This window comes from Bos grunniens, chromosome 20 (genome assembly GCF_055505025.1).
Source record: "Bos grunniens cultivar Pamir isolate PY7600 chromosome 20, Bosgru_T2T1.0, whole genome shotgun sequence".
Lineage (NCBI taxonomy): Eukaryota > Metazoa > Chordata > Mammalia > Artiodactyla > Bovidae > Bos > Bos grunniens.
The window spans coordinates 15,381,279-15,406,322 of NC_141184.1; the positions used below are offsets into that span (position 1 = coordinate 15,381,279).

At 45.8% G+C, this 25,044-nt stretch overlaps 1 protein-coding gene across 8 annotated transcripts in view; it reads right to left on the minus strand.

Annotated features, from left to right (window-relative positions):
- Positions 1–25,044, minus strand: part of MYO10 (myosin X) — a 260,576-nt gene that overhangs the window by 7,937 nt on the left and 227,595 nt on the right. For all 8 annotated transcript variants that reach the window (XM_086362496.1, XM_086362497.1, XM_086362494.1 and 5 more), the window contains 13 exons: positions 24,518–24,563; positions 22,641–23,498; positions 21,610–21,733; positions 17,751–17,994; positions 14,055–14,150; positions 10,943–11,036; positions 9,943–9,998; positions 7,909–8,051; positions 7,186–7,380; positions 5,976–6,133; positions 2,810–2,933; positions 1,812–2,109; positions 724–931 (listed from right to left, as the gene is read on the minus strand). In XM_086362496.1, the coding sequence (XP_086218622.1) occupies positions 724–931; positions 1,812–2,109; positions 2,810–2,933; positions 5,976–6,133; positions 7,186–7,380; positions 7,909–8,051; positions 9,943–9,998; positions 10,943–11,036; positions 14,055–14,150; positions 17,751–17,994; positions 21,610–21,733; positions 22,641–23,498; positions 24,518–24,563 (2,644 nt within the window). The remainder of the gene's footprint in view (positions 1–723; positions 932–1,811; positions 2,110–2,809; positions 2,934–5,975; positions 6,134–7,185; positions 7,381–7,908; positions 8,052–9,942; positions 9,999–10,942; positions 11,037–14,054; positions 14,151–17,750; positions 17,995–21,609; positions 21,734–22,640; positions 23,499–24,517; positions 24,564–25,044) is intronic.

Sequence of the window (25,044 nt, forward strand, 5' to 3'; positions counted from 1 at the left end):
CAACTAAGCCTGTGTGCCTAGACATGAGAAGCCTGCACACCGCAACAAAGACCCAGCTCAGTCAAAATAAACAGATAAATACAATTGTAAACAACAACAAAAATAAAGCCCCTTTGTCTAATAGTGATTTCCGTTGATATTTCTGCTACACCAGCTTTCCTGGGTTTTATTGTACTATTCCTTTTAGCCCATTGGTTTTATAATATTAATACTAAGTTTACATTGAAAAAAGAAAGAAACTGTGTTCCCTTCTCCTAGTGCTCTAGATTGCTGTTGTTTAGTCACTGAGTCACGTCTGTCTCTCTGTGACCCCATGGACTGTAACCCGTCAGGCTCCTCTGTCCATGGGATTCTCCAGGGAAGAATACTGGAGTGTTGCCTTGGTCTCCTCCACGGGATTTTTCCCACCTAGGGATTAAACCCATGTCTACTGTGGCTCCTGCATTGGCAGGTAGATTCTTTACCAGTGAGCCACCGGGGAAGACCCCATGTTCCAGATTATTTGTGTGGCAAACAGAAATACTTTACTGCAGAAACGATCAGATACACCCTCATCATGGTGGCTGAGTCAGGTCCACAATGCCTACTAGACACTCCACTGCTTCTCAGATTAGCAGGACTACGGGCACGTCCTCGTTTACTGAGCAGCGGCAGTACGCCAGCCGAACTGCGCACGATTTTCCTGTCTGAGGAAGCGCGTGGGCCCGTGGGCCTCCCGCTTACCTCCCCGGCCGTGGTGTGGGAGTTGATGGTGATCTTGCAGGAGCCCCCACCGTGGCAGTACACCGTGGATGTCATCTCTTGCCGATGGATCAGAGCTTCTATTTCATCTCGCGAAGGCACAAACTCTCTGCATTTGGTTTTCTTAAGAGATTCGTAAATGAAGAGGGCATATTTTTCCATCTCAGTTCCTGGAAACTGTTCCCGTATCCTAGGAGACAAACACCGACCGTTAGTTGCCAGACTGAGCATGGCTGGCTACGGAGAGCTGGGCAGCTTCAAGGTGCCGCAGACCAAGGTGGCCAGTGGGGTCCCAGTGGGGAGCGGAGCCAGTGCCAGCCACTTCTGTAGTTCACCCTGTGCTGTTTAAGACGAAAGCAGCAGAAAGGGAGAGACAGGAAGGAAGGAAGAAAGACAGAAAATCCAGAGACCAAAGAGCCCAAGTATGACTGGGAACAACTTTTGCTACCAGCTGACCTCTGCAGAGCTATTATGATTGAAAAAGCCACGTGCCTCATACTGTCCTGTGAAAATCCCTTTTTCACAGTTAATCTGCATCTGAATCAGTTTCCACCTGCTTGATCTGAAACAAATATCTAACGGTTTTTGGTTTTTTTTTTTTCCTGTTTTTATAGAGTTTGCATGTGCTAAGTTGCTTCATTCATGTCCAACTCTCTGCAACCCCATGGACTACAGCCCGCCAGGCTCCTTTGTCCATGGGGATTCTCCAGGCAAAAATACTGGAGTGGGTTGCCATGCCCTCCTCCAGGGGATCTTCCCAACCCAGGGATCGAACCCATCTCCTGCACTGCAGATGGATACTTTACTGCTGAGCCACCAGGAAAGCCCTCATATAGAGTGGTGGCATTCAATTTATCCAGCGTCCTACACATCAGGACCTCAAAGTGACCTGGTCCCTGGACCAGCCCCGTGTGGTTTAGAGACACAAAGGTCGTTTGCCCCTGGTGAGCTGCTCCAGTGACCTAGGAGGCAGACCCACACCAGGCGTCTTCTGTTCTGGGTCTGAGTTTTCGGAGCCACGGGCCACTGCGCCCCCCAACGTGAGCAGAGCCGCCCAGGCCACCTCGTACCTTCTCAGGTGGAACTTGAGGTACTTGAGGATCCCTCGGCTGGGCAGGAAGGTGCAGCTCAGGCAGGTGAGGATCTGCCAGCTGCAGAGGTTGCCCACGCTGCCCGGGTGGGGCACCTTGTTGGTCTGCTTGATGAGCTGGCAGTACAGCTCGTCTCGCAGAGGCCGGAGGTCGTGCCCCGTCTGGAGGATGCCCTGGATGATGGGAATAGGGTCGGACATGGACTCCAGCTGCTGGAGGGAGTTGAATATCTTGATGGCTTCGTCCTGAAGCGTCGTGTAGCCCTTGTCTTTGAGCACTACGAGGAGCAAAACAAGCACGAGTCACAGGAGGGGTTCAGAGATGGTACCCTCTGGGCAGTGCCCACCATGTGGGGTTTGGAGAAGGTACCCGCTGGGCAGTGGACAAGAGGCAGGACTGGGGACTAGAGCTATTTCAGTAGGCAGTGCCCACCATGTGCCCTGGACACTCCAATCAGCCAAACTGAGGCAGGCTAAACTAAATTATTTTTAGTTGTTTAAACTATTTAAACACATAACTGAACTATTTTACTGTGCAAAATGCTTGCTGAGAAGCTGGTCTATGCCAAACAAGTTCCACATTTGACAGGTAAGACACCTGTTTAGCGTCTGCTTCTTACAGCGTTCCCCAATCGTTTTTGCACCAGAGACCAAATTTGTGGAGGACAACTTTTCCATGGACCAGGTGAGGTGGGTGGGGATGGCTGGGGATGATTCAAGTGCACTACATGTATTGTGTACTTTATTTCTATTATTATTACATCAGCCACCTCCGATCACCAGGCATTGATCCTGGCAGTTGGGAACCCCAGTTCTAGTATACGAAGGGTACCGTGAGTTCCTAGGGAGAACTGGCATGTTCTTTAATACAACAATCCTCATGCCGCTAGAACTAATCAACGCATATCTGATGGAGCTCAAGAGTTGACAGGGAACTGCAGCACCATGTCCCAGGTCCGGGTGGAATTTGGGACTCACAGTTGAGGTTGATGTCTCCGTAGGGCAGGGGCAGGAGTGGCGAGTGCAGTGGGTGGTGGGTGTGCCTCAGGATGGGATTCCGCTTGTATATCTGCTCCACCACGTCCGAGTTCAGGCAGTTCTCCTTGAGAAGAACAGGGTCATGAGAGAACGCCCACAAGCTCATTGTAAGCCCCATACACATGAAAGAAAAAGCCACCCATATCCACCTGCACGTGAACGGTTTTCATACGTCACAGAACACCTGCAGCTTGGGGATGGTGGTGGGAATCCAGCATTAATCATCTCAAGCACCAAGACACCCACAAGCGATGTTGCAGGACAAATCACACATTCCTGTTTTTCTTACATAGCTTATTCTCATTCTCTTTTGGTCTGTGTATATTTTCCTATGTTACTAAAAAACCTTCCCTCTGGAGATTGTTGGTGGTGTTGTTCAGTCACTAATTTGTGTCTGAACAACCCCATGGACTGCAGCATGCCAGGCTTCCCTGTCCTTCACTTCACTCCTGGAGTTTTGCTCAAACTCATGCCCACTCATGCCATCCAACCATCTCATCCTCTGTCATCCCCTTCTCTAGTCTTCAATCTTTCCCAGCATCAGGGTCTTTTTCAATGAGTTGGCTCTTCACATCAGGTGGCCAAAAGATTGGAGCTTCAGCATCAGTCCTTCCAATAAATATTCAGGGCTTGTTTCTTTTAGGATTGACTCCCTTGTCTCCTTGCAGTCCAAGGAACTCTCAAGAGTCTTCTTCAACGTCATAATTTGAAAGCACCAATTCTTCCACACTCAGCCTTCTCTATGGTCCAACTCTCATATCCACACGTGGCTACTGAAAAACCCATAGCTTTGACTATACAGACCTGTGTCAGCAAAGTGATGTCTCTGCGTTTTAATATGTTGTCTAGGTTTGTCATAGGTTTTCGTCTAAGGAGCAATCTCTGGAAATTACATATACTTAAAAAATTAATAATTTCTTTTGCTAATTATTTAGCCATAAGTCATTTGGCAAATCATGCTATCCTGGTTTGTAATTCATTTTAAAAATAGGAATTCCCTAGCTGTTCAGTGATTAGGACTCTGCGTTTCTACTGCAGGGGGCCTGGGTTTGATCCCTGGGTAGGAAACCAAGACTCTGCAAGCCGTGTGGGGTGGCCACTAGAAAAAAAAATACATTTTTCTAGTTCTCTCACTGGTCTTTTGTATCGTCCATCTGAAAATGACACTGTAATATGCATGGAAATGACACTGTAATATGCTATCCGTGAGACTGTTCTTTCCTGAGAACTCCTGAAATATAAGAGCTCCTCTCAGAGAATTTCATCATGTATTCATGTTCTGAAAACATTAATTTGGGATCTGAAAAAGTCACAATTATTTTTAGAACTTTGAATCAACAGAAATGTTGGAGGAGAGGGAATAAATCATTCTATCATGGCAATTTCATTTCCACTATGAAACTTTTTCAATAACACTCAACTGAAAACGAGAAGGAAATATGTTTTAATTACTTTAAAAATATGATATGGAAATAATTAGGGCAATCTTGACTCATTTCTTAAGAAGCATTGCTTCATATCAAAAAATTCTCCTTACTTTTTTAACATCTGATTTCATTTAACAAATGAATTAAATGTATTTGTCTAAGTTAAGAAGTGCTTCTAAATGTTAAGAATCACAGTTTCACAGTTAAAAACTATTTACTCTTTCATGTTTGATTTATATAATAAACAGAGGGGTAGATAAGAGATAGCTTTGAAGAGAACGTTCAGCTGATACATGCTTTTTTCTTTCTTTTCTCACAGGAAAGCTTCAAAAAATTCATTTTTTTTTTTTGTGACAAGAAATGACATTATTAGTTTCAAGTGTTCCTAATGACATATTAGTTTCAAGGGTTCCCCAAACAGCTCTGCAGTTTGTAGGATAACTGACTTGCAGGAATTTGACTCCAAATGTCCAGAAAACATATCATTTTGGAATCAAGAGGCTGACTTGAATTTGGTGCGTAATAATATCCTATCAATGCGTTAGACCCTCTCCCACTTTACAAAGGCACAGCTTCCCTCCTGGATCTGACGAGTTCCTTTCCTTTGACAGAGATCAGTAAATAAACACCTGCCTCACTATCCTTGTGGTGTCTTTTCTGTCAGAGCTCTGGCTCTTTCCTTCATATTGGAACCCTGCCCACATGGAAACCTTGGAGGAACAGCATAAAAATAATTCCCGACTTGCTTCTGCACGAGGGACTGACCCGTTATGTGAACAACGCAACCAGAACATCCCATGTCTCCGTTTCCATTCCTGGAAAATGAGCGCTGTGCCGTGATCCTTGTTCATGGCTGCCGTTTAATCATTCATTCATTCAGTATCTACTCAGAGCAAGTAATCTTATCAACAGAAAATCACAATTTAACAAGGTCAACGTTGGTCCACAAACTTGGGAGCTTCTTCTGTGAGTTTAGAGGCACCTGACAAGGATTCCAATGTTCTAGACCCATCTTGGGATTCTCCCTGGTGGCTCAGGGGTCAAGAATCCACCTGCCAATATAGGAGGTGCAAGTTTGGTCCCTGGGTCAGGAAGATCCCTGGAGGAGGAAACGGCAGCCCACTCCAATAGTCTTGCTTGGAAAATCCCATGGAGAGAGGAACCTGGTGGGCTATAGTCCATGGGGTTGTGAAGAGTCAGACATGATTGAGCACTAGGAATTAGTTTAGATTATGGGCTCTTAGTGAATCCACTTGTGTGGTCTAGAAACCGTTGAGTGAAAGTTGAATTATTTTGTGACTCCTAGAAGGGCCCCAACTTGGGCTCAAGTGGAATCTGTGACATGCAGGTTGTCCCCTACACAGGTCACACCACATCCCTGCGAATGGGGAGCCCCCACCCCAAATTACAGACCACTGTCCCTCGGCCTACAGAGCTCTACAGCTGGGTTTGCCTCGCCGGCCACGCCTAACACCTCCCCAGAGACATGACAGCTTTAGCATCACATTCCACGTGCAGTCGAGCATTTAGATTTTTTAAAACCCGGATGCACAAACACGAAATTGACCAAGAGTTAGTTTTGATTACAGAGTGAAAATGAAGCTTGACTAATGCTGACGTCCTGGTGTTCTGAGGGTGGGAATCTGCGGGCTACCACAAACCACTATGGCCACGCCCACCTTGATATCTTGAATCAGCTGCTGCGTGGGCGTGTCAATTGGGGCCTTGGTGTCCGTCACGTTTTGAATGGCGCTGGACCACCTGGTGGCCTCGTTGAGCAGCTTGGTGTAGAGCCGGTAGCAGTGCTTGCGTCCGTACACAGTGACGTTCCAGTAGCCTGTGAGAGCAGGGACACGCACGTATCAGTGTTAACCTTGGGGGCCAAGGTGACATCCTCATGCCAGAGTCCCAGAAATCCAGCACCCACATCGTCTCCACCTAAGTCCCTTATTATTTAGTTCAGGAGCTATTTGCTGACTTCTTCCAAGTGCCCTGGCCCTGCACTAGATACCCAAAGTCACGTGGAAGTTACAGTTGAGAGGGAGAGACAAACATTAAAATGATAAGCCCAGAATCAAACATATAATTAGTACCATCTGCTCTAAAAGAAGCAACAGGCATAAACTAAAGCCCTGTTCAAGGCTCTGGACAAGAGTCAGAACTCTTGCCTCAGATTTCTGACTTTTTCCCCCCCGCCTTCTGTTCCTTCTTTTCCTTTCTTTAGGATTCTCCCTCCTCCCTTCAAAAGAAACTGTTTATGCAAAGCAAGCAGTCCAAGTGTTCAGACACCGGATGAAAGTGTAATGGAGTGATTTCAGTTAAAAAAAAAAATACATGAGTATTTTATGAATGGAGTAACTATACTACAAAAGCACAAAGTCACAACTAGCAACAAAAATCAAAATAAACAATCTAGAAACATCTTTAATAATACCCAAAAGGGGACAAGAAAAAGAAGCTTGTGTGACTGCTTTATATTCTACTGGGTTATGTTCACTGACACTCAGAATTTACCTTGTTTTTAGGCTGCATTATGACTCTCAGGGTGCAACGGTGAGAAAGACAAAAACACAAGCACAGAAAAACAAGGCGTTCTGCAGGAAAACCTTTGTCTGTTTACATTCCACTGTCCTGAGAAGAATCTTTCAGCAACTCAATAAATCAGGACCCTTTACTATGGTTTACATTATCAAGTGTTTATATAGGTAACCATGGATAGCCTCAAAAGATAATTAAGAAAGGAAAGAGATATTTTTGGAGGGGAGAGGAGGGAATATACACACGCTAGGTGGGGACCTCGCCCCTTTGCTCTGAGCAAACCTGGAACTCCTACGATCAGTCGGGCCATGTCTCAGGCATGATCAGCCCGAAGCATACCACACCACTTACCCGTCTCTTTAAAGATCTTCTCATCAGGTGGGACGACCGAACAAAGACTATTGAGAACCAGGGTGCCCAACTTCAGAGCGTTCTTCTCCGAGCTCTTGTAGTAATCCAAGGAATTGTGCGTGAGCACAAACCACCGTTTCTTCAGTTTCAGGGACGACATCTTCGGACTGTTTTTCACTTCTTTGTGCAACCACCCTGGAAAGACAGACTGAAGTGTAAATTCAAAACCAGGATGCATCTAATACCAGGTGACAATCGGCTTACAAATGGGGTGTCTTTCTATACATCTGCTAGCAATGACCACAATCCTTCCTTCTTTGGTGATTTTTAACAATGCCAGCAGGCAAAATCATCCAAGGAGGAGGGGATATATGCACACATAGAGCAGATTCAGTTCAATGTACAACAGAAACACAACACGGTAAAGCAATTATGCTGTTCAGTCACCAAGTTGTGTCCGGCTCTTTGCGACCCCATGGACTGCAGCACGCCAGGCCTCCCTGTCCCTCACCATCTCCCCAAGTTTGCCCAAGTTCATGTCCATGAACTTGGACAAAGCAATTATACTTCAATTAAAAAAAAAAAGGCAAAATTATTCAGAAAAGAGGCTTAAAACGGAAATGCAGCAGATACTCCTGTAGATGAAAACAGGGCTCCACCAGTCAGAAGGCCCCAGGGCATCACCTCTCACTATGAATCAGTCAGAAGGCCCCAGGGCATCACCTCTCACTATGAACTCCTGGCCCTCCACTCTGGTATCGCCCTTGGATCTCTGCAGCAGCGTTATCCAGTGGTGCATTTCCTCCGGCGTGTCGGCGTTGCAGTGAAGCACCCGGTTGGCCGTGATGATCACGAACGAGTTAGGTCTGAGCGGCGGGGAGAGAAGGAAGCAAAACCGCTTAGCTCCACTGAAACCGTCACCTCCGTGTGAACCGAGACTGAACGTCTTTTTCCTGGCTTACGGATCATGGGGAGAAAAATGGCAGTGCTATTTGTATTTTCTGCTGAGGCAAACCTCACTCATTTCTGCAGGATTTGTTTCATGCCTCATTAACCTTTACACTTGGAGCAACACATTCTGAAAGGTCCTGGAAGGAAAAACATTTCTTCTCGCAAAACTTTCCAGACGAAATTCGGTTCCGGGCAGGCTAACCAAGGTGACCGTGGGGGAAAGATTTTTTTTGGATGCCTCTCCAAAGTAAATTTCTTCCTGCCTTGGATAATATTTCTGTGGGTCGGTAATGAAATGTCATACACCAGTAACAGAAGATCAGTAAACAGCTTTAAGTGGAACATCTTATACACTTGACTATGCCTGGAACAGAGCGCCACCTGGATCCATGACCTCAGTGTGAGGGGACAAGGGGGCCTTTTCCAGGCAGAGATAAATTAATAATGGAAATTTACTTTCTCCTGCATCTTTTTGTCTGGCAATGCCCTGAATCTCTCATAGGACCTTGCTTCTATTAATTCTTAATTACTGGAGCTAGGGACTATGAACAATATTTTGGAACTTTTCAAATGTTTGCTGAAGCTAAGTGCTGCAAAAATTCAAGGAAAAGAAAGAGGAACAGGACTATAGTATGGACAGACAGATGGTCCTTAAAAAACAAGATTTTTCTAGAGTCGGGAAAGGAGAAAGGTGAGCACTTGGGGAAAAGGGAAAAGCAAGGTAGGGATGGAAATTTCTCCCGTGGATCATCACATGCCCAACGTGCCAGAGGAAGGGCTTTAGGAGAAGAGAGATGCAGGCAGGAACGTGACCGTCAGAATCAGGACCTGGGCTTCGATGACTGACGTGACGTGCACGTGTTCACGTTCCCGAGCCAGGTACGGGGAGGTGCGGGGTGACTAGTAGAAACAAAGAATACAGTTCAGAAAAGCCTTCGTGAACGCTGAGTGACGGACACCTCAGAACTCTCATTTGGCCCAGGAGACATGATTTTTGTTGTCAATTTGAATTCATTTCTATTCTCTCTAAAGCAATGTTATTGAAGGCAGAAGTCAATTTCCACTCATACTCAGAATTCTTAAGTGGGGAAGCAAAATAAAGACGGTAAAGATGATGGTCACTGGGTACAAAGACCCCTGAGACCACTGCCAAAGATGATCTGCCTTCAAAAACAAAAAAAGCAAAACTGAAAATATGCTATATTTAAGGGCACGGGTAAGGAAGGCATGGCAAGGGAAATAAATGACTGTGGTTTAATTTATTAATACTCTACATATAAACTTCCATCAAAATCCTTTTCTAGTTCATTATTAAAATATAGAAGGGGGAAGTTCACCCACTCCTGTGTTGGGACACAAGCATTTTCTTATTAAATGAATCCCAAGTTTCTCCCAGTTTTCTTGTTGTTATTGTTTAATCGCCTAGTTGTATCCGACTCTTTTGTGACCCCAAGGACCACAGGCTCTTCTGTCCATGGGATTTCCCAGGCAAGAATACTAGAGTGGGTTGCCATTCCCTTCTCCAGGGGATGTTCCCGACCCAGGGACTGAACCCACATCTCCTGCACTGCAGGGAGACTCTTTACCACGGGGCCACCTGGGAAGCCCGTTTGTCTCTATGACTGTCTAAATTAGGTTTCCATGGTCTCCCTCACCTCTGATCCCCCACACACCAAAGACACCCAGAGAGGAAGACTGTGATTGCTGGAGCAGACCAGGTGGGAACACAAAGCCTGAGCATAGAGGCCTGTGGGTGCCTGCAGGTAATGAGCAGGTACTTTTGTTAACCATCACACCTGAGCTTACCTATCTGGGCTGTCCGAGGCGCACACAGAATCGATCAGCCCCACATCCAAAGTGCCCTGGAAAGGAGCGAAAATCAGAGAAACTCAGAGAACCATTGGAGTACAGCACACATCATGATAACACCCCTAGATGATGCCTCTCCAAGCAGGCAAACAAAAAAGGCTCCTTCTTTTTGTGTTAACTGTGAAGTAATAGTTATCTAAAGAAACATTCCCCTTCATTCAGTACAGACAGCCTTGAGACAGGGCAGAATCTACAGTCTACTCATCAAATAAACTATAAGCGAATCTTTCTGTCTTGTTCCTAAAATACTTTCAGTAAAGAGTGTTTATGAACTTCTTTCAATCGTACCAATTTTCTGATTTATATTATGATCTATCTTGAATTTTATATTTATATGAAAAGGAAACTACTTCTAAAATATGGTTTTGTGGCTCTGTTTATACATGTCTGGGATAGAATAACAATAGAATGAATACTATTTGTAATTCAGTAAATCTTTTGAAGAAAATATAATAAGCTTAAATGATTTCATAAAAACTGGAATGCTTTTTGTTCCAGATGGGCAATCTGTAATCTATTACCACTCAGAATCTTCTATAATTTCTTGTGTTTCTGAATGATTTTTACCAAGATATTCCTGTTTCTCTCTTTCATTATTATAGTGTGTGTGTGCTTAGTTGCTCTAGTCATGTCTACTCTTTGGGACCCCATGGACGATAGCCTTCCATGATGCAGGACATGGATTCACTGTCCATGGGGATTCTCCAGGTAAGACTACTGGAGTGGGTAGCCATGCCCTCCTCCAGGGGATCTTCCCAATACAGGGATCAAACCTGCATCTCCTGCATCGCAGGTAGATTCTTTACCAACTGAGCCACCTGGAAAGCCCAATTATTATACTATTACTTACTTAAAAAAAAAAAAAAACTGCCCGCAAGTTCCTGGTCCCCTTGCCCCTCTTGGGATTGCCCCCTCCACTCCACCGCAGCTTACATACCACAGCGTTTTGTGGGTTTGCCTGCTCATCATGCATCTCCCGAATCTCCTGGTCTGTGGATGCGTGGACCTGACTCAGCACACTGAACCACTGGCTGTGGGAAGGAGACAGCGAGGGTCAAGGGATGGCCAATCTCTGCACTTACAAAACAGGGACACCCTGTTCCACCTCCCCTGAAAAAATGACATCTGCTCTGAGCAACTTTCTTAACTTGCCTGTTCCTCACGGGTAAATGTAGTTATACTACTACCAAAGGAGCAAGGGTAGTAAAAGCAGCCGAGGTACCTTGAAGTACCATCTGATGCGACTTCCAATCAGTGGGAAAACCCTTTTCTCTGGCCCTACATTCACATGGACATTTAATGGTGATGACAATGAGTTTCTAGAGAAATTGGCAGCAAGAAATAAGACCCTCAGTTCTATCCAAAACCCTGAGGTCAAGAGTCTTTACTGAAGATATTACTTATAACCTACGGAACATGCAAGTGCCTTCTCAGCTTTAAAAAGTGTATTCTGAGATAAGAAGACCTATAGTATAAGAGCATCATCTTGGGTGTCTACTCAATTCCAGGATGAGGTTTCCAAACCCCTGATGGATTTCTACCTAGGTGCATAAAACCACAGGAGAGTTGGAAACAGAAAACAAATGCCTGAAGCAGAAAATTATTTTGACTAGAGAATACTTCTGCCTTCATTTCAAAAGGTTTTTGGTACTTCCAGCCTTATCAGATTCAGATAATGAAGGAAAACAGGTCAATTCCAGAAAAGTCAAGCAGAACAAAAGTTATGTTGTAACTAGAAACACAATACACGCTTGAGAAAAATGACTACACATGTCCAGTTGTCTGTTGGTCTGTCAATCCATCCATCTGTTATTTACTAAGCAACTACAAGTGAGAGGTACCGAATGTGAGATTCCAGGACATTCTTCTCCTGCAGGGGGCTGAGCAGACACATATACACACTCCTGTAACTAAAGCTGAGAAAGTACTTGGTATCCAATGGCATGTTTAAGTAAAAAAATTAATATCTATATTTAAAGGTAAGTCATGTAAATTATTTATAGCAAAGCACTAAAATTTTCTGTGATTCCTAAAGCAGAAACATGTAATGAAGAGCTTGAAAATACTCAACACAGACAGACTCTTAGGGAGACCAATGGAAACATTTTAATATGAATTTGTTCATCAACTCTAGTTAATCCAAAGGCAAGACTTCAGTTATTGCTTTATAAAGCTCAAAAACATCCCAAGTCAAACACTGAGCAACATATACATTTAAAATGTAGGTCACATGGGATCAGATAGACAGACAGATACACACACACACACAATCTGCTGTGGCTTCCATCTGTACAGGTGACCCCCTCAAATCTAAAAAATCTCTTCTCCTAAATCAAGTACAACTCAGAATCTGAAAAAGAATTTGTAAAAATGTGCTCCACTGGTCAGGGCAAAAATTCCTTGGCTACAATATTCCAAATGTTAAATTTAGCAGGTTCATTATGGAAGAAAACAGACAGGGCTGCTGCCAAGCGCTAGGTCTATAATTCAGTCGCAAAGCCGTGGGCATTCCCCGGACCGCAGAAAACCACACTTGGTCTCCAGGAGTCCCAGACAGAATGATGGGGCTGTAATTCCAGGTCTGCTTGTTTTTCCAGCGTGTGTCATGATTTATGGATCTGAGCGGGGGTTTTAGTTCGTTCCCATGGGAAGAAATTATTTTCTTTGCCCTTAATGCTGCTGCCATGGTGTTGTATCAACATAGAAACATCCAAAGGGCAAGGGGTCATAAAGGCCCCGAGAACTCTCTGGAAGATTCTAGTGATTTCTGAGCTGAACAGTGAATTCTCCAGGCAAGAATACTGGAATGGGTTGCCATTCCCTCCTCCAAGGGATCTTCCCAATCCAGGGACTGATCTGGATTCTCCTGCATTGCAGGCAGATTCTTAACCATCTGAGCCACCAGGGAAGTTCTGAAAAGTGAAGAACACAGGCCAAAGGATGTCACCCTCATAAATTAGAAGGTATTTTGTGGCATTGCTCAGATGAGCATTTTGAGCTCAGACGAGCTCCTTTTGTTGGCGCTGGATGACAGGCAGCTCCAACCTGACCCGACACACCCAGAAAGCAGCAGGGACAGATAAGACACAGGCTCTCCTGAGTGATCCTGCCATGCATCATACGGAGGGGCATCCTGAGTGATCCTGCCATGCATCACACTGAGGGGCATCCTGAGTGATCCTGCCATGCACCATACGGAGGGGCAGACCCCAGTCCTTGATTGGTGCCCATTGGCATAACAATGGACACTGAGGTCCAGGAAAGTCAGACAACCTGCCACAGCCAATAAGAGACACCACTGTCTTCTGAGCTCAGTCAGAAGTCTCAGCTTCTAACAGAGGCTTTCTGCCTCTGTTCACTAGAACTGAGCTTGCCTTACTTTACAGATTATTCTAGCTTTTCTCTGTACCTCAGTCTCCTACTCTGTAAAATCGGGTAACAGTAACTCCTGCTACCCTACTGGGTTGTTGTGAGAATTAAATGAGTTAGTACACGTGAAGCATTTTGAACACTGCTTGAAATGTAGTAAGTTCCCGCTAAGTGTTAACTAACTCTCCAGCCACAGAATTCTTCACTGTCACAGCCTTAAGCACCCTCCCAAAAGCCACAATCCTGGCATTTGTTTAAACGGCCAGTGGTGAATGTTCCTGCTTTTTCAACCCTTAAGCAAACAGAAGCTGCTCCCTTCCAAAGCTCAGAAGCTTCCACAGGGTGGCTTTCAGCTGTGTGTAGGAGTGCAGTTTCCATATGCCACTGGTGACAGTAAAAGCCTGAGTGCACCCAACAAAGGGTCTGTCCCATGGCAAGTGAAGCTGGAAATCCACGTGCTTTGTTACTGTAACAGACATAGAGAGTCCCCAGGAGACAAGTGTGCAATACATTCAGCTCTTCCAACTCAGTCCTTCAACCATCCTAACAGAAATACCCAACTAGAAAAATCAGCTAAGAGCTTTTCAGGGCTGGTCAGCGCCACAGTGACCCATGTGACCTCCAGGCCGGCAGAGGAACGAGGATGTAGTTACGACCAAGTGGACAGCACAGCACCTCACCTGGCGTCTTCCGGGGATTCTGCAATCAGATGGAAGGTCCTGTCGGCCATGATGATGTCAATCCCGTTCTCTTTGCTGGTGTTATCTATGATCTCCCTGCAGGGGAACACAAGCACCCAACGCAGATCGGGAACAGAGAATGAATGCTTAAGGAGGGGCAAGAAGAGAAATTTCACAGTAACTGAAAAATCAGACACCAGTCCTTCAGCCTTTTCACTTTGAGAAATGATGAAGGGGCCTCTGGGGGTGGGAGATTCCTTCTTGCTCAAAAATGGGGCGGGGGGGCTGTGCTGGGAGGGTGGTGTGGAGAGGCGGGAATGGGGTTGGGGGAGGGGCCTCTCTTCTCCCCCGGCCCATCCAAGGCCCATCCAGTTCAGATGCCCCAGTCTGCCTATACCTTCCCTTGGCTCCCCCACTGCTCTATGAAGGACTCCCACATTGAAGCCAATCTGCGAGAGCGCTTTCATTCATCACAGCATTCCAACAAGGTTTAAGGCCGCTGCTGACACCTCTGACTTCCTCTGATAAGGGCACACTATTTCTACCAGGGGCTTCGGGGTGAAGAGCAGGACTTGAGTGTCTCTAGATCTCAATTCCACCTGAATCTGATCCTAACAATCTTAAACAACTCTAGAGGTTCAAACTCAGTGGACCAGGCTACGAATAGCAGGGTAAAACAAGCAGCTGTTGGGATGGGACCAGAGGGGGCGATCTCCTTGATGAAGAAGGGTGTTGGGGATACAGACAGCTTGCTTTGACAGCTGAAGTAGCACAGCTGTTTCCAGTAAAACACTTATTTTACAACTAGAACATTCAGCAGTCCGCTTAGAAAAAATAAATACTGTATGACCTTTTAGCTGGAATCACTGAGATGAGATTTCTTAAAGGAAATCAACCCTGAATACTTATTGGAAGGACTGATGCTCAAGCTGAAGCTCCAATCCTTTGGCTACCTGATGCGAACAGCCCACTCACTGGAAAAGACCGTGATGCTGGGAAAGATTGAAGGCAGGAGGAGAAGGGAGCGACAGAGAATGAGATGGTTGGATGGCATCACCGACTCAATGGGCATGAGTTTGAGCAAACTCTGGGAGATGGTGAAGGACAGGGAAGCCTGGAGTGCTGCAGTCCCTGGGGTCGCAAAGAGTTGGACACAACTTGGCAACTGAAGAACAACAACTAAGATAAAATATTTTGAAAAACCAAGATCAGAATTCACACAGGAGTCTGTGGTGCCTTCTCAGGAGTGGAAGAGAGAGTGACCCTCATGGGGGAGCGATCAGCCAGGTGTCTGATACTGCAGCCTCTGGAGCAGGGTGACAATTTTCAGGGGAAATCTAACCAGACCACATCATCCCAGACCAGCCCCTTAGATTCCTGGGAACACAGTTACCTTGTGTATAAAATGAGTGGGTGCCATGGTTCTGAGCCACAGCAGGTCCACCAGAATCCGGGGGAACATTCAGAAAACCCAGGTGGAGTTTTTCAGGGTAGAACCCAGTGACTTGCATTTATAAAAAGCTTCCCTGGAGATGATGATACTGTCAGGGTCTCAATAAACACAGCGTGTCAACTACCGGATAAATGAGGCAGCATCTCCAATAACAGATGGGGAGTGAAAGAAAAGATGAAGCGGATGGTATATACATTGAAAGCAATTTGAGAGATCTGTCAGCTGATCAAAAACTATGACCCTCATTTGGATTCTGATTTGAAGAAAGAAACCAATCCGAACCAATAACACTATCACCTCCATTTATAAGATAACTGGGGAAATCTGAATAATGACTAGAATTTGGATGACAGAAGGGGTTCGTGTTCCTTTTTAAATGTGATAATAATATTGTGATATTTTTGAACGTCTTAATCTTTAAGTGAATACCAAATATTCACAAATGAAATTATATGGTTAGGGCTTGCTTTAAAAATGTAGTTTGGGGAATTCCCTGGCAGTCCAGTGATTAGGACTGGGTGTTTTCACTGCCATGGGTGTGGGTTCAAACCCTGGTTGGGGAACTAAGGTACTATGAGTCACGTAGCTCAGTCAACCACAACAGAAAATGTAATTTGCAGGGGGGAGAGCAGGGTGGGATCACAAATGAAACACCACTGGCTGGGAGTGGGAAACCACTGAACGTTGAGTAATGAGCACATGAATTTCATTCTAGTCTCCAACCTATGCTTGCGTATGACTGAAATTTTCTATAATACAAACTATATATTTTTTATATAATAAAATAAAAAATGAAGAAAACCTTATGATGGTGAAACCTTAACAACTCATTGCCTTCTCTCTACAGAACACGACCAACAGCTGAAACTAACACTTCTTACCTCTGTAATTTCTACAGAACACCTGGAGAACAGGGCTCTATTAAGCATTCATTTGCTATACAGTGAGCAGCAAAAGGAACATCCATCAAATTTACACTGGTGAAATTCACGACCATAATTGTCTCTCTCAGCCTCCTGGCATCTGTGACTCCCCCCGCCCATGGGGTGAAGAGAGGACCATCGTGGTATATACGGCAGGGGGAAGACTGCAGGAGGCTCAGAGCTGGGCCATGCTGCAAACACCTGCAGGACTCAGATTCAAATGTCCACGAACCCATCTGACTATGGAACATGGGATCCTCCTAAGGAACCCCAAAGCGGCAGCCTGGAAAGTTCCAATACTCTGCTATTTGCATTTCAGTATTTATCCTTAAAATTAAATACATAACTGATTAAACTCTCCACTTTTCAATGAACCATTTTCTAAAGTTCCTGATGCTGGTTGAGTAGAAACGGGATGTCGTTTTTAGGTCTCATGAATTCAGGGGTTAATTCAGTCTCTCAAAGCTTATTTTTACCCATTTTCTAAACATACATGATTGCTCAGTTTGAGTGGGGAGTAGCTACATGCCATCCCCAAATTTTATGCTCAGTATTTAGTTATCCAAGAAAACCAGCTACCCCTCAATTCTCAGTATTTTCTGAAAACCTTAATTTTTAACAAATACAACAGGCCCTCAACAGTTAAATGCTTTGATTCAAAAGAACCCAGAAGAAGGGAATTCCCTGGTGGTCCAGTGGTTAGGACTTGCTGCTTTCATTGCCATGGGCTGGGGTTCAATCTCTGATTGGGGAATAAAGATTCCACAAGCTGAGTGGTGTGACCAAAAAAAAAAAGGTGGCAGAAAAAGGAGGGTGTTGGATTCAAACCCCAGCTCTGTTGCTCTCATTGTTGGCATGAAGAGCCCAGGAAACCCAGCAAAGGTGGGACACAAATGATTCATTTCACTCCCCTCCAGATGGACTGTCCGCTCCCAGGATAGCCATCTGTTGGCTACCGTTGGGTGTGGGAAGAAATAAAAGTGATAGGCTGATCCATAGAAGGATGACGAGATGCTCAACCAATGGATCAATATCCCCACCATGAGTTGTGTGTACAGCCAATCACATTTCCAACAGGTTAGTTCTATGTTCAGTGAGCATCTTATAACCCAGAGATGAATGTTTGAAAACTCAAGTGAATTTTCCCAGATGGTCTTATTTCTCTGATTTCCTAATAATTCAACGCACTGAAAGGAATGGTGAGGACTCTCGATCACCTCCTACAACCTACTGCCTCAGAGAACATGTCCCAGACAGCCTGGAGTCAGGGACCAACTTGATGAAGCAGCCCCAAGCCCCTGCCAGGGTCCATCAACGTACTTGGCCGCCCGGACCTCCACGGTGCCCTTGAGCTTCTCCTCACTGTCGTTCTCGAAGTACATCAGCTTGGCCTGGCGGAGGACGAACCAGCGCTTCTTCCAGTTTCTCCTGGATAGGGTGGAGGAGCCGCCACCCTTCTTGTGCAGCCAGCCTTGCTTGAGGGCCTCCTGCTTGGAGCGGAACCACAGGAACGTCTCGTCCTTGAGCACGCACCAGCGGCGCTTCCAGGAGTTCATGAGGCCACCTGTCTCCCCAGGGTTCGGGGGGAAGGGAGGGGTTTGAGGAAAGTCCATCAAGTTGGATGTTAAGATCAGTAGGTCTTAAGGTTCAGCCCATCCTTAACTTTGCACCAAATGTCCTCCCTTCAGACATGCCCCCAACGATGGATCATAGCACTGCAGGGTCATGTTCAGGGGGAACAGGGGAGGGACCACACTGGCTTGCTTGAATTATATCAGAAGCCTTCCTGGGACTTCCTGGGTGGTCCATGGGTTATTGCAGGGGGACACAAGTTCAGTACCTGGTCAGGGAACTAAGATCTGGCACACCATTAGATGCAGCCAAAAAAAGAAATACAATCTTTCCTTATTTCCAAAGAAGTTCCTACTCACTTAGCTTAGAAATCTTGGTGAGGAGCTTAACACCAAGACTACAAAGGGACTGATATTCTAACCCGGAGTGAGGCAGGACCATGGGGGTTGGGGTAGAGGGTTGGGGAGAACCATTTCCATGCTGATGGATCGTGTTTCTGTCCAGACACCCCAGGGAGGGGAAATTAGTTTAAACTGTGTCCAAGTTAACACTTTCCTTCTTAGTCTAGTCAATGTGAGGAACAACATCTATAAGATTCAGGAGTTCAGCAATAAACTCTAACTTACATAGGAAAATAACATGTCCCTTTTTTCAATAAACATCTTCAGAGAAAAGCATCATTATCTGAAAATGGTTTACATGTCAAGGTATAAAATTTAGACTATGAAACAAAGACTCCAAACTGTGACAGCACCGTGAACACCAGAATTTAGCTGTAATTTCTTTCATGAAAATAAATGTGGTTGAAGGAAACTAGACCAGGATTTACAGATATTATCTTTTACAACATAAAAAATATTTCTAATAGTCTTCCAGCAGGATAATTTGATTATTCTTAGATTCCCAAGACACTCAAGAGTGACATTTTGCCACCACAAGTCACGAATCTGTTTTAACAAATCCACTGAAGAATACCGCATCTACTTCAATAAATTAGTTATCTCTTTGATCCACCAGTAACACAAATAAAGAGTATCTAAACGTGGATACTGAAAACGAATATAGAGGAAATGCTTTCCTTTTACAGATTAGAAATATACTTAAAACAGACATTCTCAGATTAATTTTTTCAATGGTTGCTCAGTGATTGCAGATCTCAATCTCACAGTGGAACAAGAGAAGCACAGGTAACACTGGCTCGTGTGTGCCCTGCAGAGCACACGTTTCGCTAACTCGTACAGACGACAGTCCTGTCTCGTATCTACAGAATGTCCTGCTTACTTAGCTGAGAAGCCTTTGTGATCACGCCAAGCACCAGAGCTGTTTCCTAACAAACAACAAACTTGCCGGGGACTAGCAGGAGAAAACTTCTTTTCCTTGATTTGTGGCTTTAATCTAAGTTTCTCAAAATAAGCCAAGAGGAAACTGTAGTACAAAGTTATCCGATTATCTTATCGTCTTTGAACGATAAGGGTTATTCACAGTTGTTTTAAACACACAGATTACAACAGTCATCACTACCAGTCACTCCGTTGTGCTTCCGTTATTGATGGGACTCACGCCCAGCCCTCCCTCCCCCATTCCGGGGGCCCCCTTCATATTTCATCTAGAGAATCTGACCAGTGTTCTTAGTTTCCCGACTGTAAACACCTTCAGGAGGTTATTAGGCTGGTGCAAACTCATTTACACTCACAAAATATAATCTGATGGTCAGATTTGCCTTATCACTCGTTTCTTTGAAACTTTTGGTCACAACTTAAGGCCTTACTAAACATCAAACAACAATATATCGGAGATTAAATGGTGATGCAGTTACACAATAATTTGTTTTATTAAGAGATGAGTTTGCCAAAAGTTCACTTGCTTACCTTCTTGAGCTTTTAACAATTTAATGTTGGGATCTGAGTGCTCTGAATGTATATTTACTTTTTCATAATCTTCTTTGTTTTAATCAAGATGATTATATAATAAATGAATGCCATATATTACAATTAAGAGTGATTTACAGGGAATTTTTAAGCTAATTTAGAGAACTAGATAAATTGGGGGTGAGGAAAATATAAGAATAATAAAAAGCTTATCTTTATTCTGGGAAATGCACGAGAAAATCTTAAAATGCTATGATTAGATACTCATTACATTATTAGACTCTGCTTTGTGATGACATTTTTTTCCCTCAACCGATTATTTGGTTAGAATTCCTCAATCTTTTTCATCCCAATGCAACTACAAGAATTTCCATCAAAAAGTACCTTTCACCAATAGGAAGATCTCCCCTAAAACAAACCTGGAGAGGTTTCCATGGGCCCTTTGAGGCTGCGAACAGCAGAAATTTTAAAAGTAAGTGACTGACGTTAGCAGCTACACAGATGTCAAAGAAGGAAAGTGAAGTAGCAAAAAAGAAACCAAGTTAAAAGGAAAAAAAAAATAAACACACAGAAAAAGTATTAAGGAGAACAAAAGAGGTATGAGAAAAGAAAAATATACCAACAGAAAAGAGAAGCAAAGGCAAGCACAGAAACAAAGGGTCAGAGAAAACACCAAGAACTCAAACCATCTGGGGAGGGTGGGTCTTGTTGTCTCCACTCGACCCACAAGACTTGGCCTCTCCCTTCATCCAGTCCAGGGCCTAGCGAGAAGCCAGACAATCCCCTCTTTTGATGACCTACATAAAACTGGTGATGATTATGGTTTCTCCCGACCCCTCTTCACTGATTTGGAAGTCAAGGTCGAGAACACGAATAAGCCACAGGGACAAGGTCTTGATTAAGTACTTTTCCAGAAGAAGGGTTCTTCAAGGTCCCCAAGCATTTTAAGGTCCAGTTCGATATTCCAAGTTCCAAGGCAATGAGAAAATAAAATTAAAATTCTCATCATGAGCAAGGGACAGACAGTAGGTGTCATAGGCAGTTCAAGCCAGGGGCGGCCCGCTCTCAGATCTTTATTTTTCTGTGTATAAGACATCCCTCCAGGGTCTCTAAGACTCCTGTGGGAAGCAAAAATGGAGCTTTATTATTGTAATGGGTTGCACCAACCACAGCGGCAGCACACAAGTGTGTCTGTACACGTGTAAGAAAGAGAAAGGGGAAAAGATGTAGGGACAGAGAAAGGGAGGGAGGAAGACAGCACAGATATGAGATGTGAAGGGCTGCCCTGGTGGCTCAGATGGTAAGGAATCTGCCTGCAATGCAGGAGACCCGGGTTCAGTCTCTGGGTTGGGAAGATCCCCTGGAGGAGGGAAATGGCAACCCACTCCGGTATTCTTGCCTGGAGAATTCCATGGACAAAGGAGCCTGGTAGGCTACAGTCCACAGGGTCATAAAGAGTCGGACGCAACTGACTGACTCACACACACACACACGAAACATGGAGGCAACAGAGAGAGATGGCTTGAAAACAGTGACAGAGGCTGCAGACCCTTTGTCCTAACGCACAGTCTGATTGGGTCACCAATGCCACACCACCATGGCGTCCCCTCCATCCACCTGACAGGGCCTAACACCAGGGAAGGGGGATGTGGGGAGATTTTCCCGGTCCCCCTTCCATCAGCCTCAGTTTCCCATCGCTTCACCCCTGACCCAGGCACCAGGACAGACGCAGGTCATACCTTTCATGTACAGGAAGCTATGGAAGTAAGGCAGCGTGACACAGCTGTACACAGAGTCCCGCCGGTACGAAAGCTCGTCGTCTGTATCAAACCGAGAATCGAAGTCCTCTTCACTATCTTCAAACTGAACCAGGGGAGAGAGAGAGAGAGCCAACAGTGAGCCACAAGGACAGAAAACAATCACCAGAAATGCCCAGCACAGATCAACACTGAAAAAATAAAAGTAACTGACGAAGAAGCCACAGGCCGATTTGTGACAATAAAATGGTGTGGTCATCAAAAGAATTCAGAATTACAAAATACTGACTGCTGGTGTAGAGTGGTCGGTGGACTTGAGATGTAGCACACGAGACATACTTTAATCCCAAGACTCTGTATTCTAAGTACAACACTACTGCTTAAACATGTAATTTTAATCAAACCACTCAAGAGTTAATCCCCTCTAGGTTACTGTGCTAAATGTATCTTTCAAATCTTAGCAAAATCCAGAGAGTATTTAACACATGGTCAATGAAAAGAAAGGAGAAAAAAAAGTAAACTACAAATAAATCCAGAAGCTACAAAGGGCCTGCTGAAGCCTGCAAAGTTTCCTCCCTTACAATGAGAACAATACACAATATCCTGCAGTGAGCCTGAAGCTACTGTCTGGAGCATTCTCTGAAAGGTCCCTGGTGAGCCTCATTAGAGCTTAGAGCGGGCCTTATTTCCCAACCTCCTGCAAAGCCAGGACAGACACGGGCCAAGTTCTCCACTGAGCATGCCAGTTTTCTTAGACGTTGGGCAAAATGCAGTTCTCTGGGTTTTGTGTTGAAGCTCCAACAGGCCCATTTTCTCACCGGATTGCTTCTGGCAAGAGAGATAGGTCTCAGACCAGCTATAAGAGCCTGCCTTTGGCCCATCCTGTGGGGGGATGTCTTCATCCCAGGGAGGGTGCAACAGGAGCGTGGATGACAGACAACTTCCAGCCCAATGAGGGCGGGCAGGGGGCAAGAGGCGGGGAGGTGGGTGGCACCAGGCCGGCGGGTACTCACCGAGGACTGAGCGCCCTCCGAGCTGAACCGGTAGGCCCCCGAGCTGTTGTAGGTGCCCACGGAGCATCGGTAGTCTGGGGACCACTGGCTGCTGCAGGAGTTGGAGAAGGTCACGCTGCTGCCGGAGGTGATGGCCCCGTCCTCGTAGTCATCTTGATCGTAATCGTAGTCGCCCTCTGGGGCGGGCAGGGCCCCCGGGGTCTGGGGCAGGCAGTAGGTGGGCTCCCCGGCGGAGGAGTCGTGCTCCGAGGGGGCCAGCAGCACGGTGCTGTCAGCGCTGGGGCTGGTGGGCACCACGGTGTCGTTCATGTAGGGGTCCTCCTCCGAGGACTCGTCGCTGGTCCGGATGCCGCTGGTGCGCTGGTCTGAGTGGCCGTGCTCGCTGGGGTTGGGCGAGTCCTTGAATGCATCGTCGTCAGCCTCGAAGCCCTCATCCACCTCCTCCTCCTCTGGGTAGGGCTGGCTGAAGTTGAAGCTGGGCTTCTCTGCCCCGGCGCCCTGCTCGCCTGTGCACCCGCTCCCCACCGACAGGGAGCGCTCAATGTTGCGGACGCACTCGTCGATCTCGTCGAAGTTGAGCGACTCCAGAAACTCCTGCGCGGCGCGGCAGGCCTCGTCCTCCAGCCGCCGCAGCTCTTCATCCCGCAGCTGCTGCAGCTTTTGCAGGGACGCCTCGGTCAGGGACAGCTCCTGCCGCTCCTTCATGCGCTGCAGGTCCTCGATTTCTTTCTCCAGCCGCAGGATCTCCTCCACCTGCTTGTTCTCCTTCTGCTTCTCCAGCTCCCGGCTCAGCTCTGCTGCCCTCTGACTCTCCCGCTGCAAGGCTTCCAGTTCCCGCTGCTTCCGGGCTGCTTCCTCCTGGATTCCGGAGGAAGGAAGAGGTCAGGAAGTGAGCCTGCAGAGAAGGGGGGCAGCGGCCCTCCCGCATGATGCGATGGGGCCCGTTGTGTGCTGATCTGCACCCCTCCCTCTGCCAAACTGCCATGTGAAGCCCTATCCCCCAGTTCAGTTCAGTGGCTCAGTCATGTCCAACTCTTTGTGACCCCATGGACTGCAGCACACCAAGCTTCCCTGTCCATCACCAACTCCTGGAGTTTACCCAAACTCATGTCCATTGAATCAGTGATGCCATCCAACCATCTCATCCTCTGTAGTCTAACCCCCAGGACCCTTGGAATATGCCTGGATATGGGGACAGGACCTTAAGGAAGTGATAAAGTTACAGTGAGGCCCCGAGGTAGGGCTCTAAGCCAATCTAACTGATGTCCTTCTAAGAGGGGACACACACACAGACACCAGGGAAGTATGCACACAGGTGTAAGACCATGTAAACGACACACCATGAACCTACAGAAAGAAGCTTCAGAAGAAACCCACCCTTGCAGAAACTTATCTTGGATTTGTAGCCTCCAGAACTGTGACACAATCGATTTCTCTTGTTTAATTCCCTCCGGGCTGTGGTACTATATATCATAGACTGAGCAAATTAGTACAGTGGCGCTGCTGGTTTAGAGCCAGCATGCTTTTGTGATTGGCACAAAAATCTTAGACATTCACACATTTTTACCCAACTGTAATGGGTTAGAAATGGCAACAGAAACATCTCTAAAATCCTTCTTCCTGTGTCTTTAGTTTTGAATCCTTCTCCCTATATGATTATTTTAGTTTCTAATCCCTGGGGCAAAGTGTTAGTGAAAGTGTTAGTCACTCAGTTGAGTTTGACTCTCTGTGACCCCATGGACTGTAGCCCACCAGGCTCCTCTGCCCATGGGATTCTCCAGGTAAGAATACTGGAGTGGGTTGCCATTTCCTTTTCCAAAAGTGTCAGTAGTGGGAAGGTAACAGACAAGATACCACGTGGTCGTGGCGTTTTTCACCTGTTGGGCGCGGAGCTCTGCTTCTCTTCGTTCCCTCTCTCTTTCTCTAAAAATAGTCAAGAAAAAAGACAGTGAAAATAAATGAAAGCAATGAAAAAAAAAATCTGAGAACCACTTTTCAGAAAGCCAAGGTTTTTTCCCCAAGATTATTGTTTAAAAAACAAGTCACAACACTAAGCTTCTGGTGCATTCTGCTGATGCACAAGCTACAAATGCTTGCTCAGCAGTTGAGGGGCACGCTTTAGTAGCATGCTTGAAAAGTCAATAAAAATCCACATAAAACAAATATTCAAATGGTTTCCAGAGGAACATAGATTACTGTGATCCCATCTCCCAGTTTTCCACATTGTTGCATCTGCGCCAACCCTATTCACATAGACATCTCAAAACGAGCACTAACCGGGCTTCCGTGGTGGTCTAGTGGTTAAGAATCTGCCTGCCAATGCAGGGGACTTGGGTTTGAACCCTGGACTTGGGTTCGATCCCTGGTCCAGGAAGATTCCACATGGTGCAGAGCAACTAAGCCC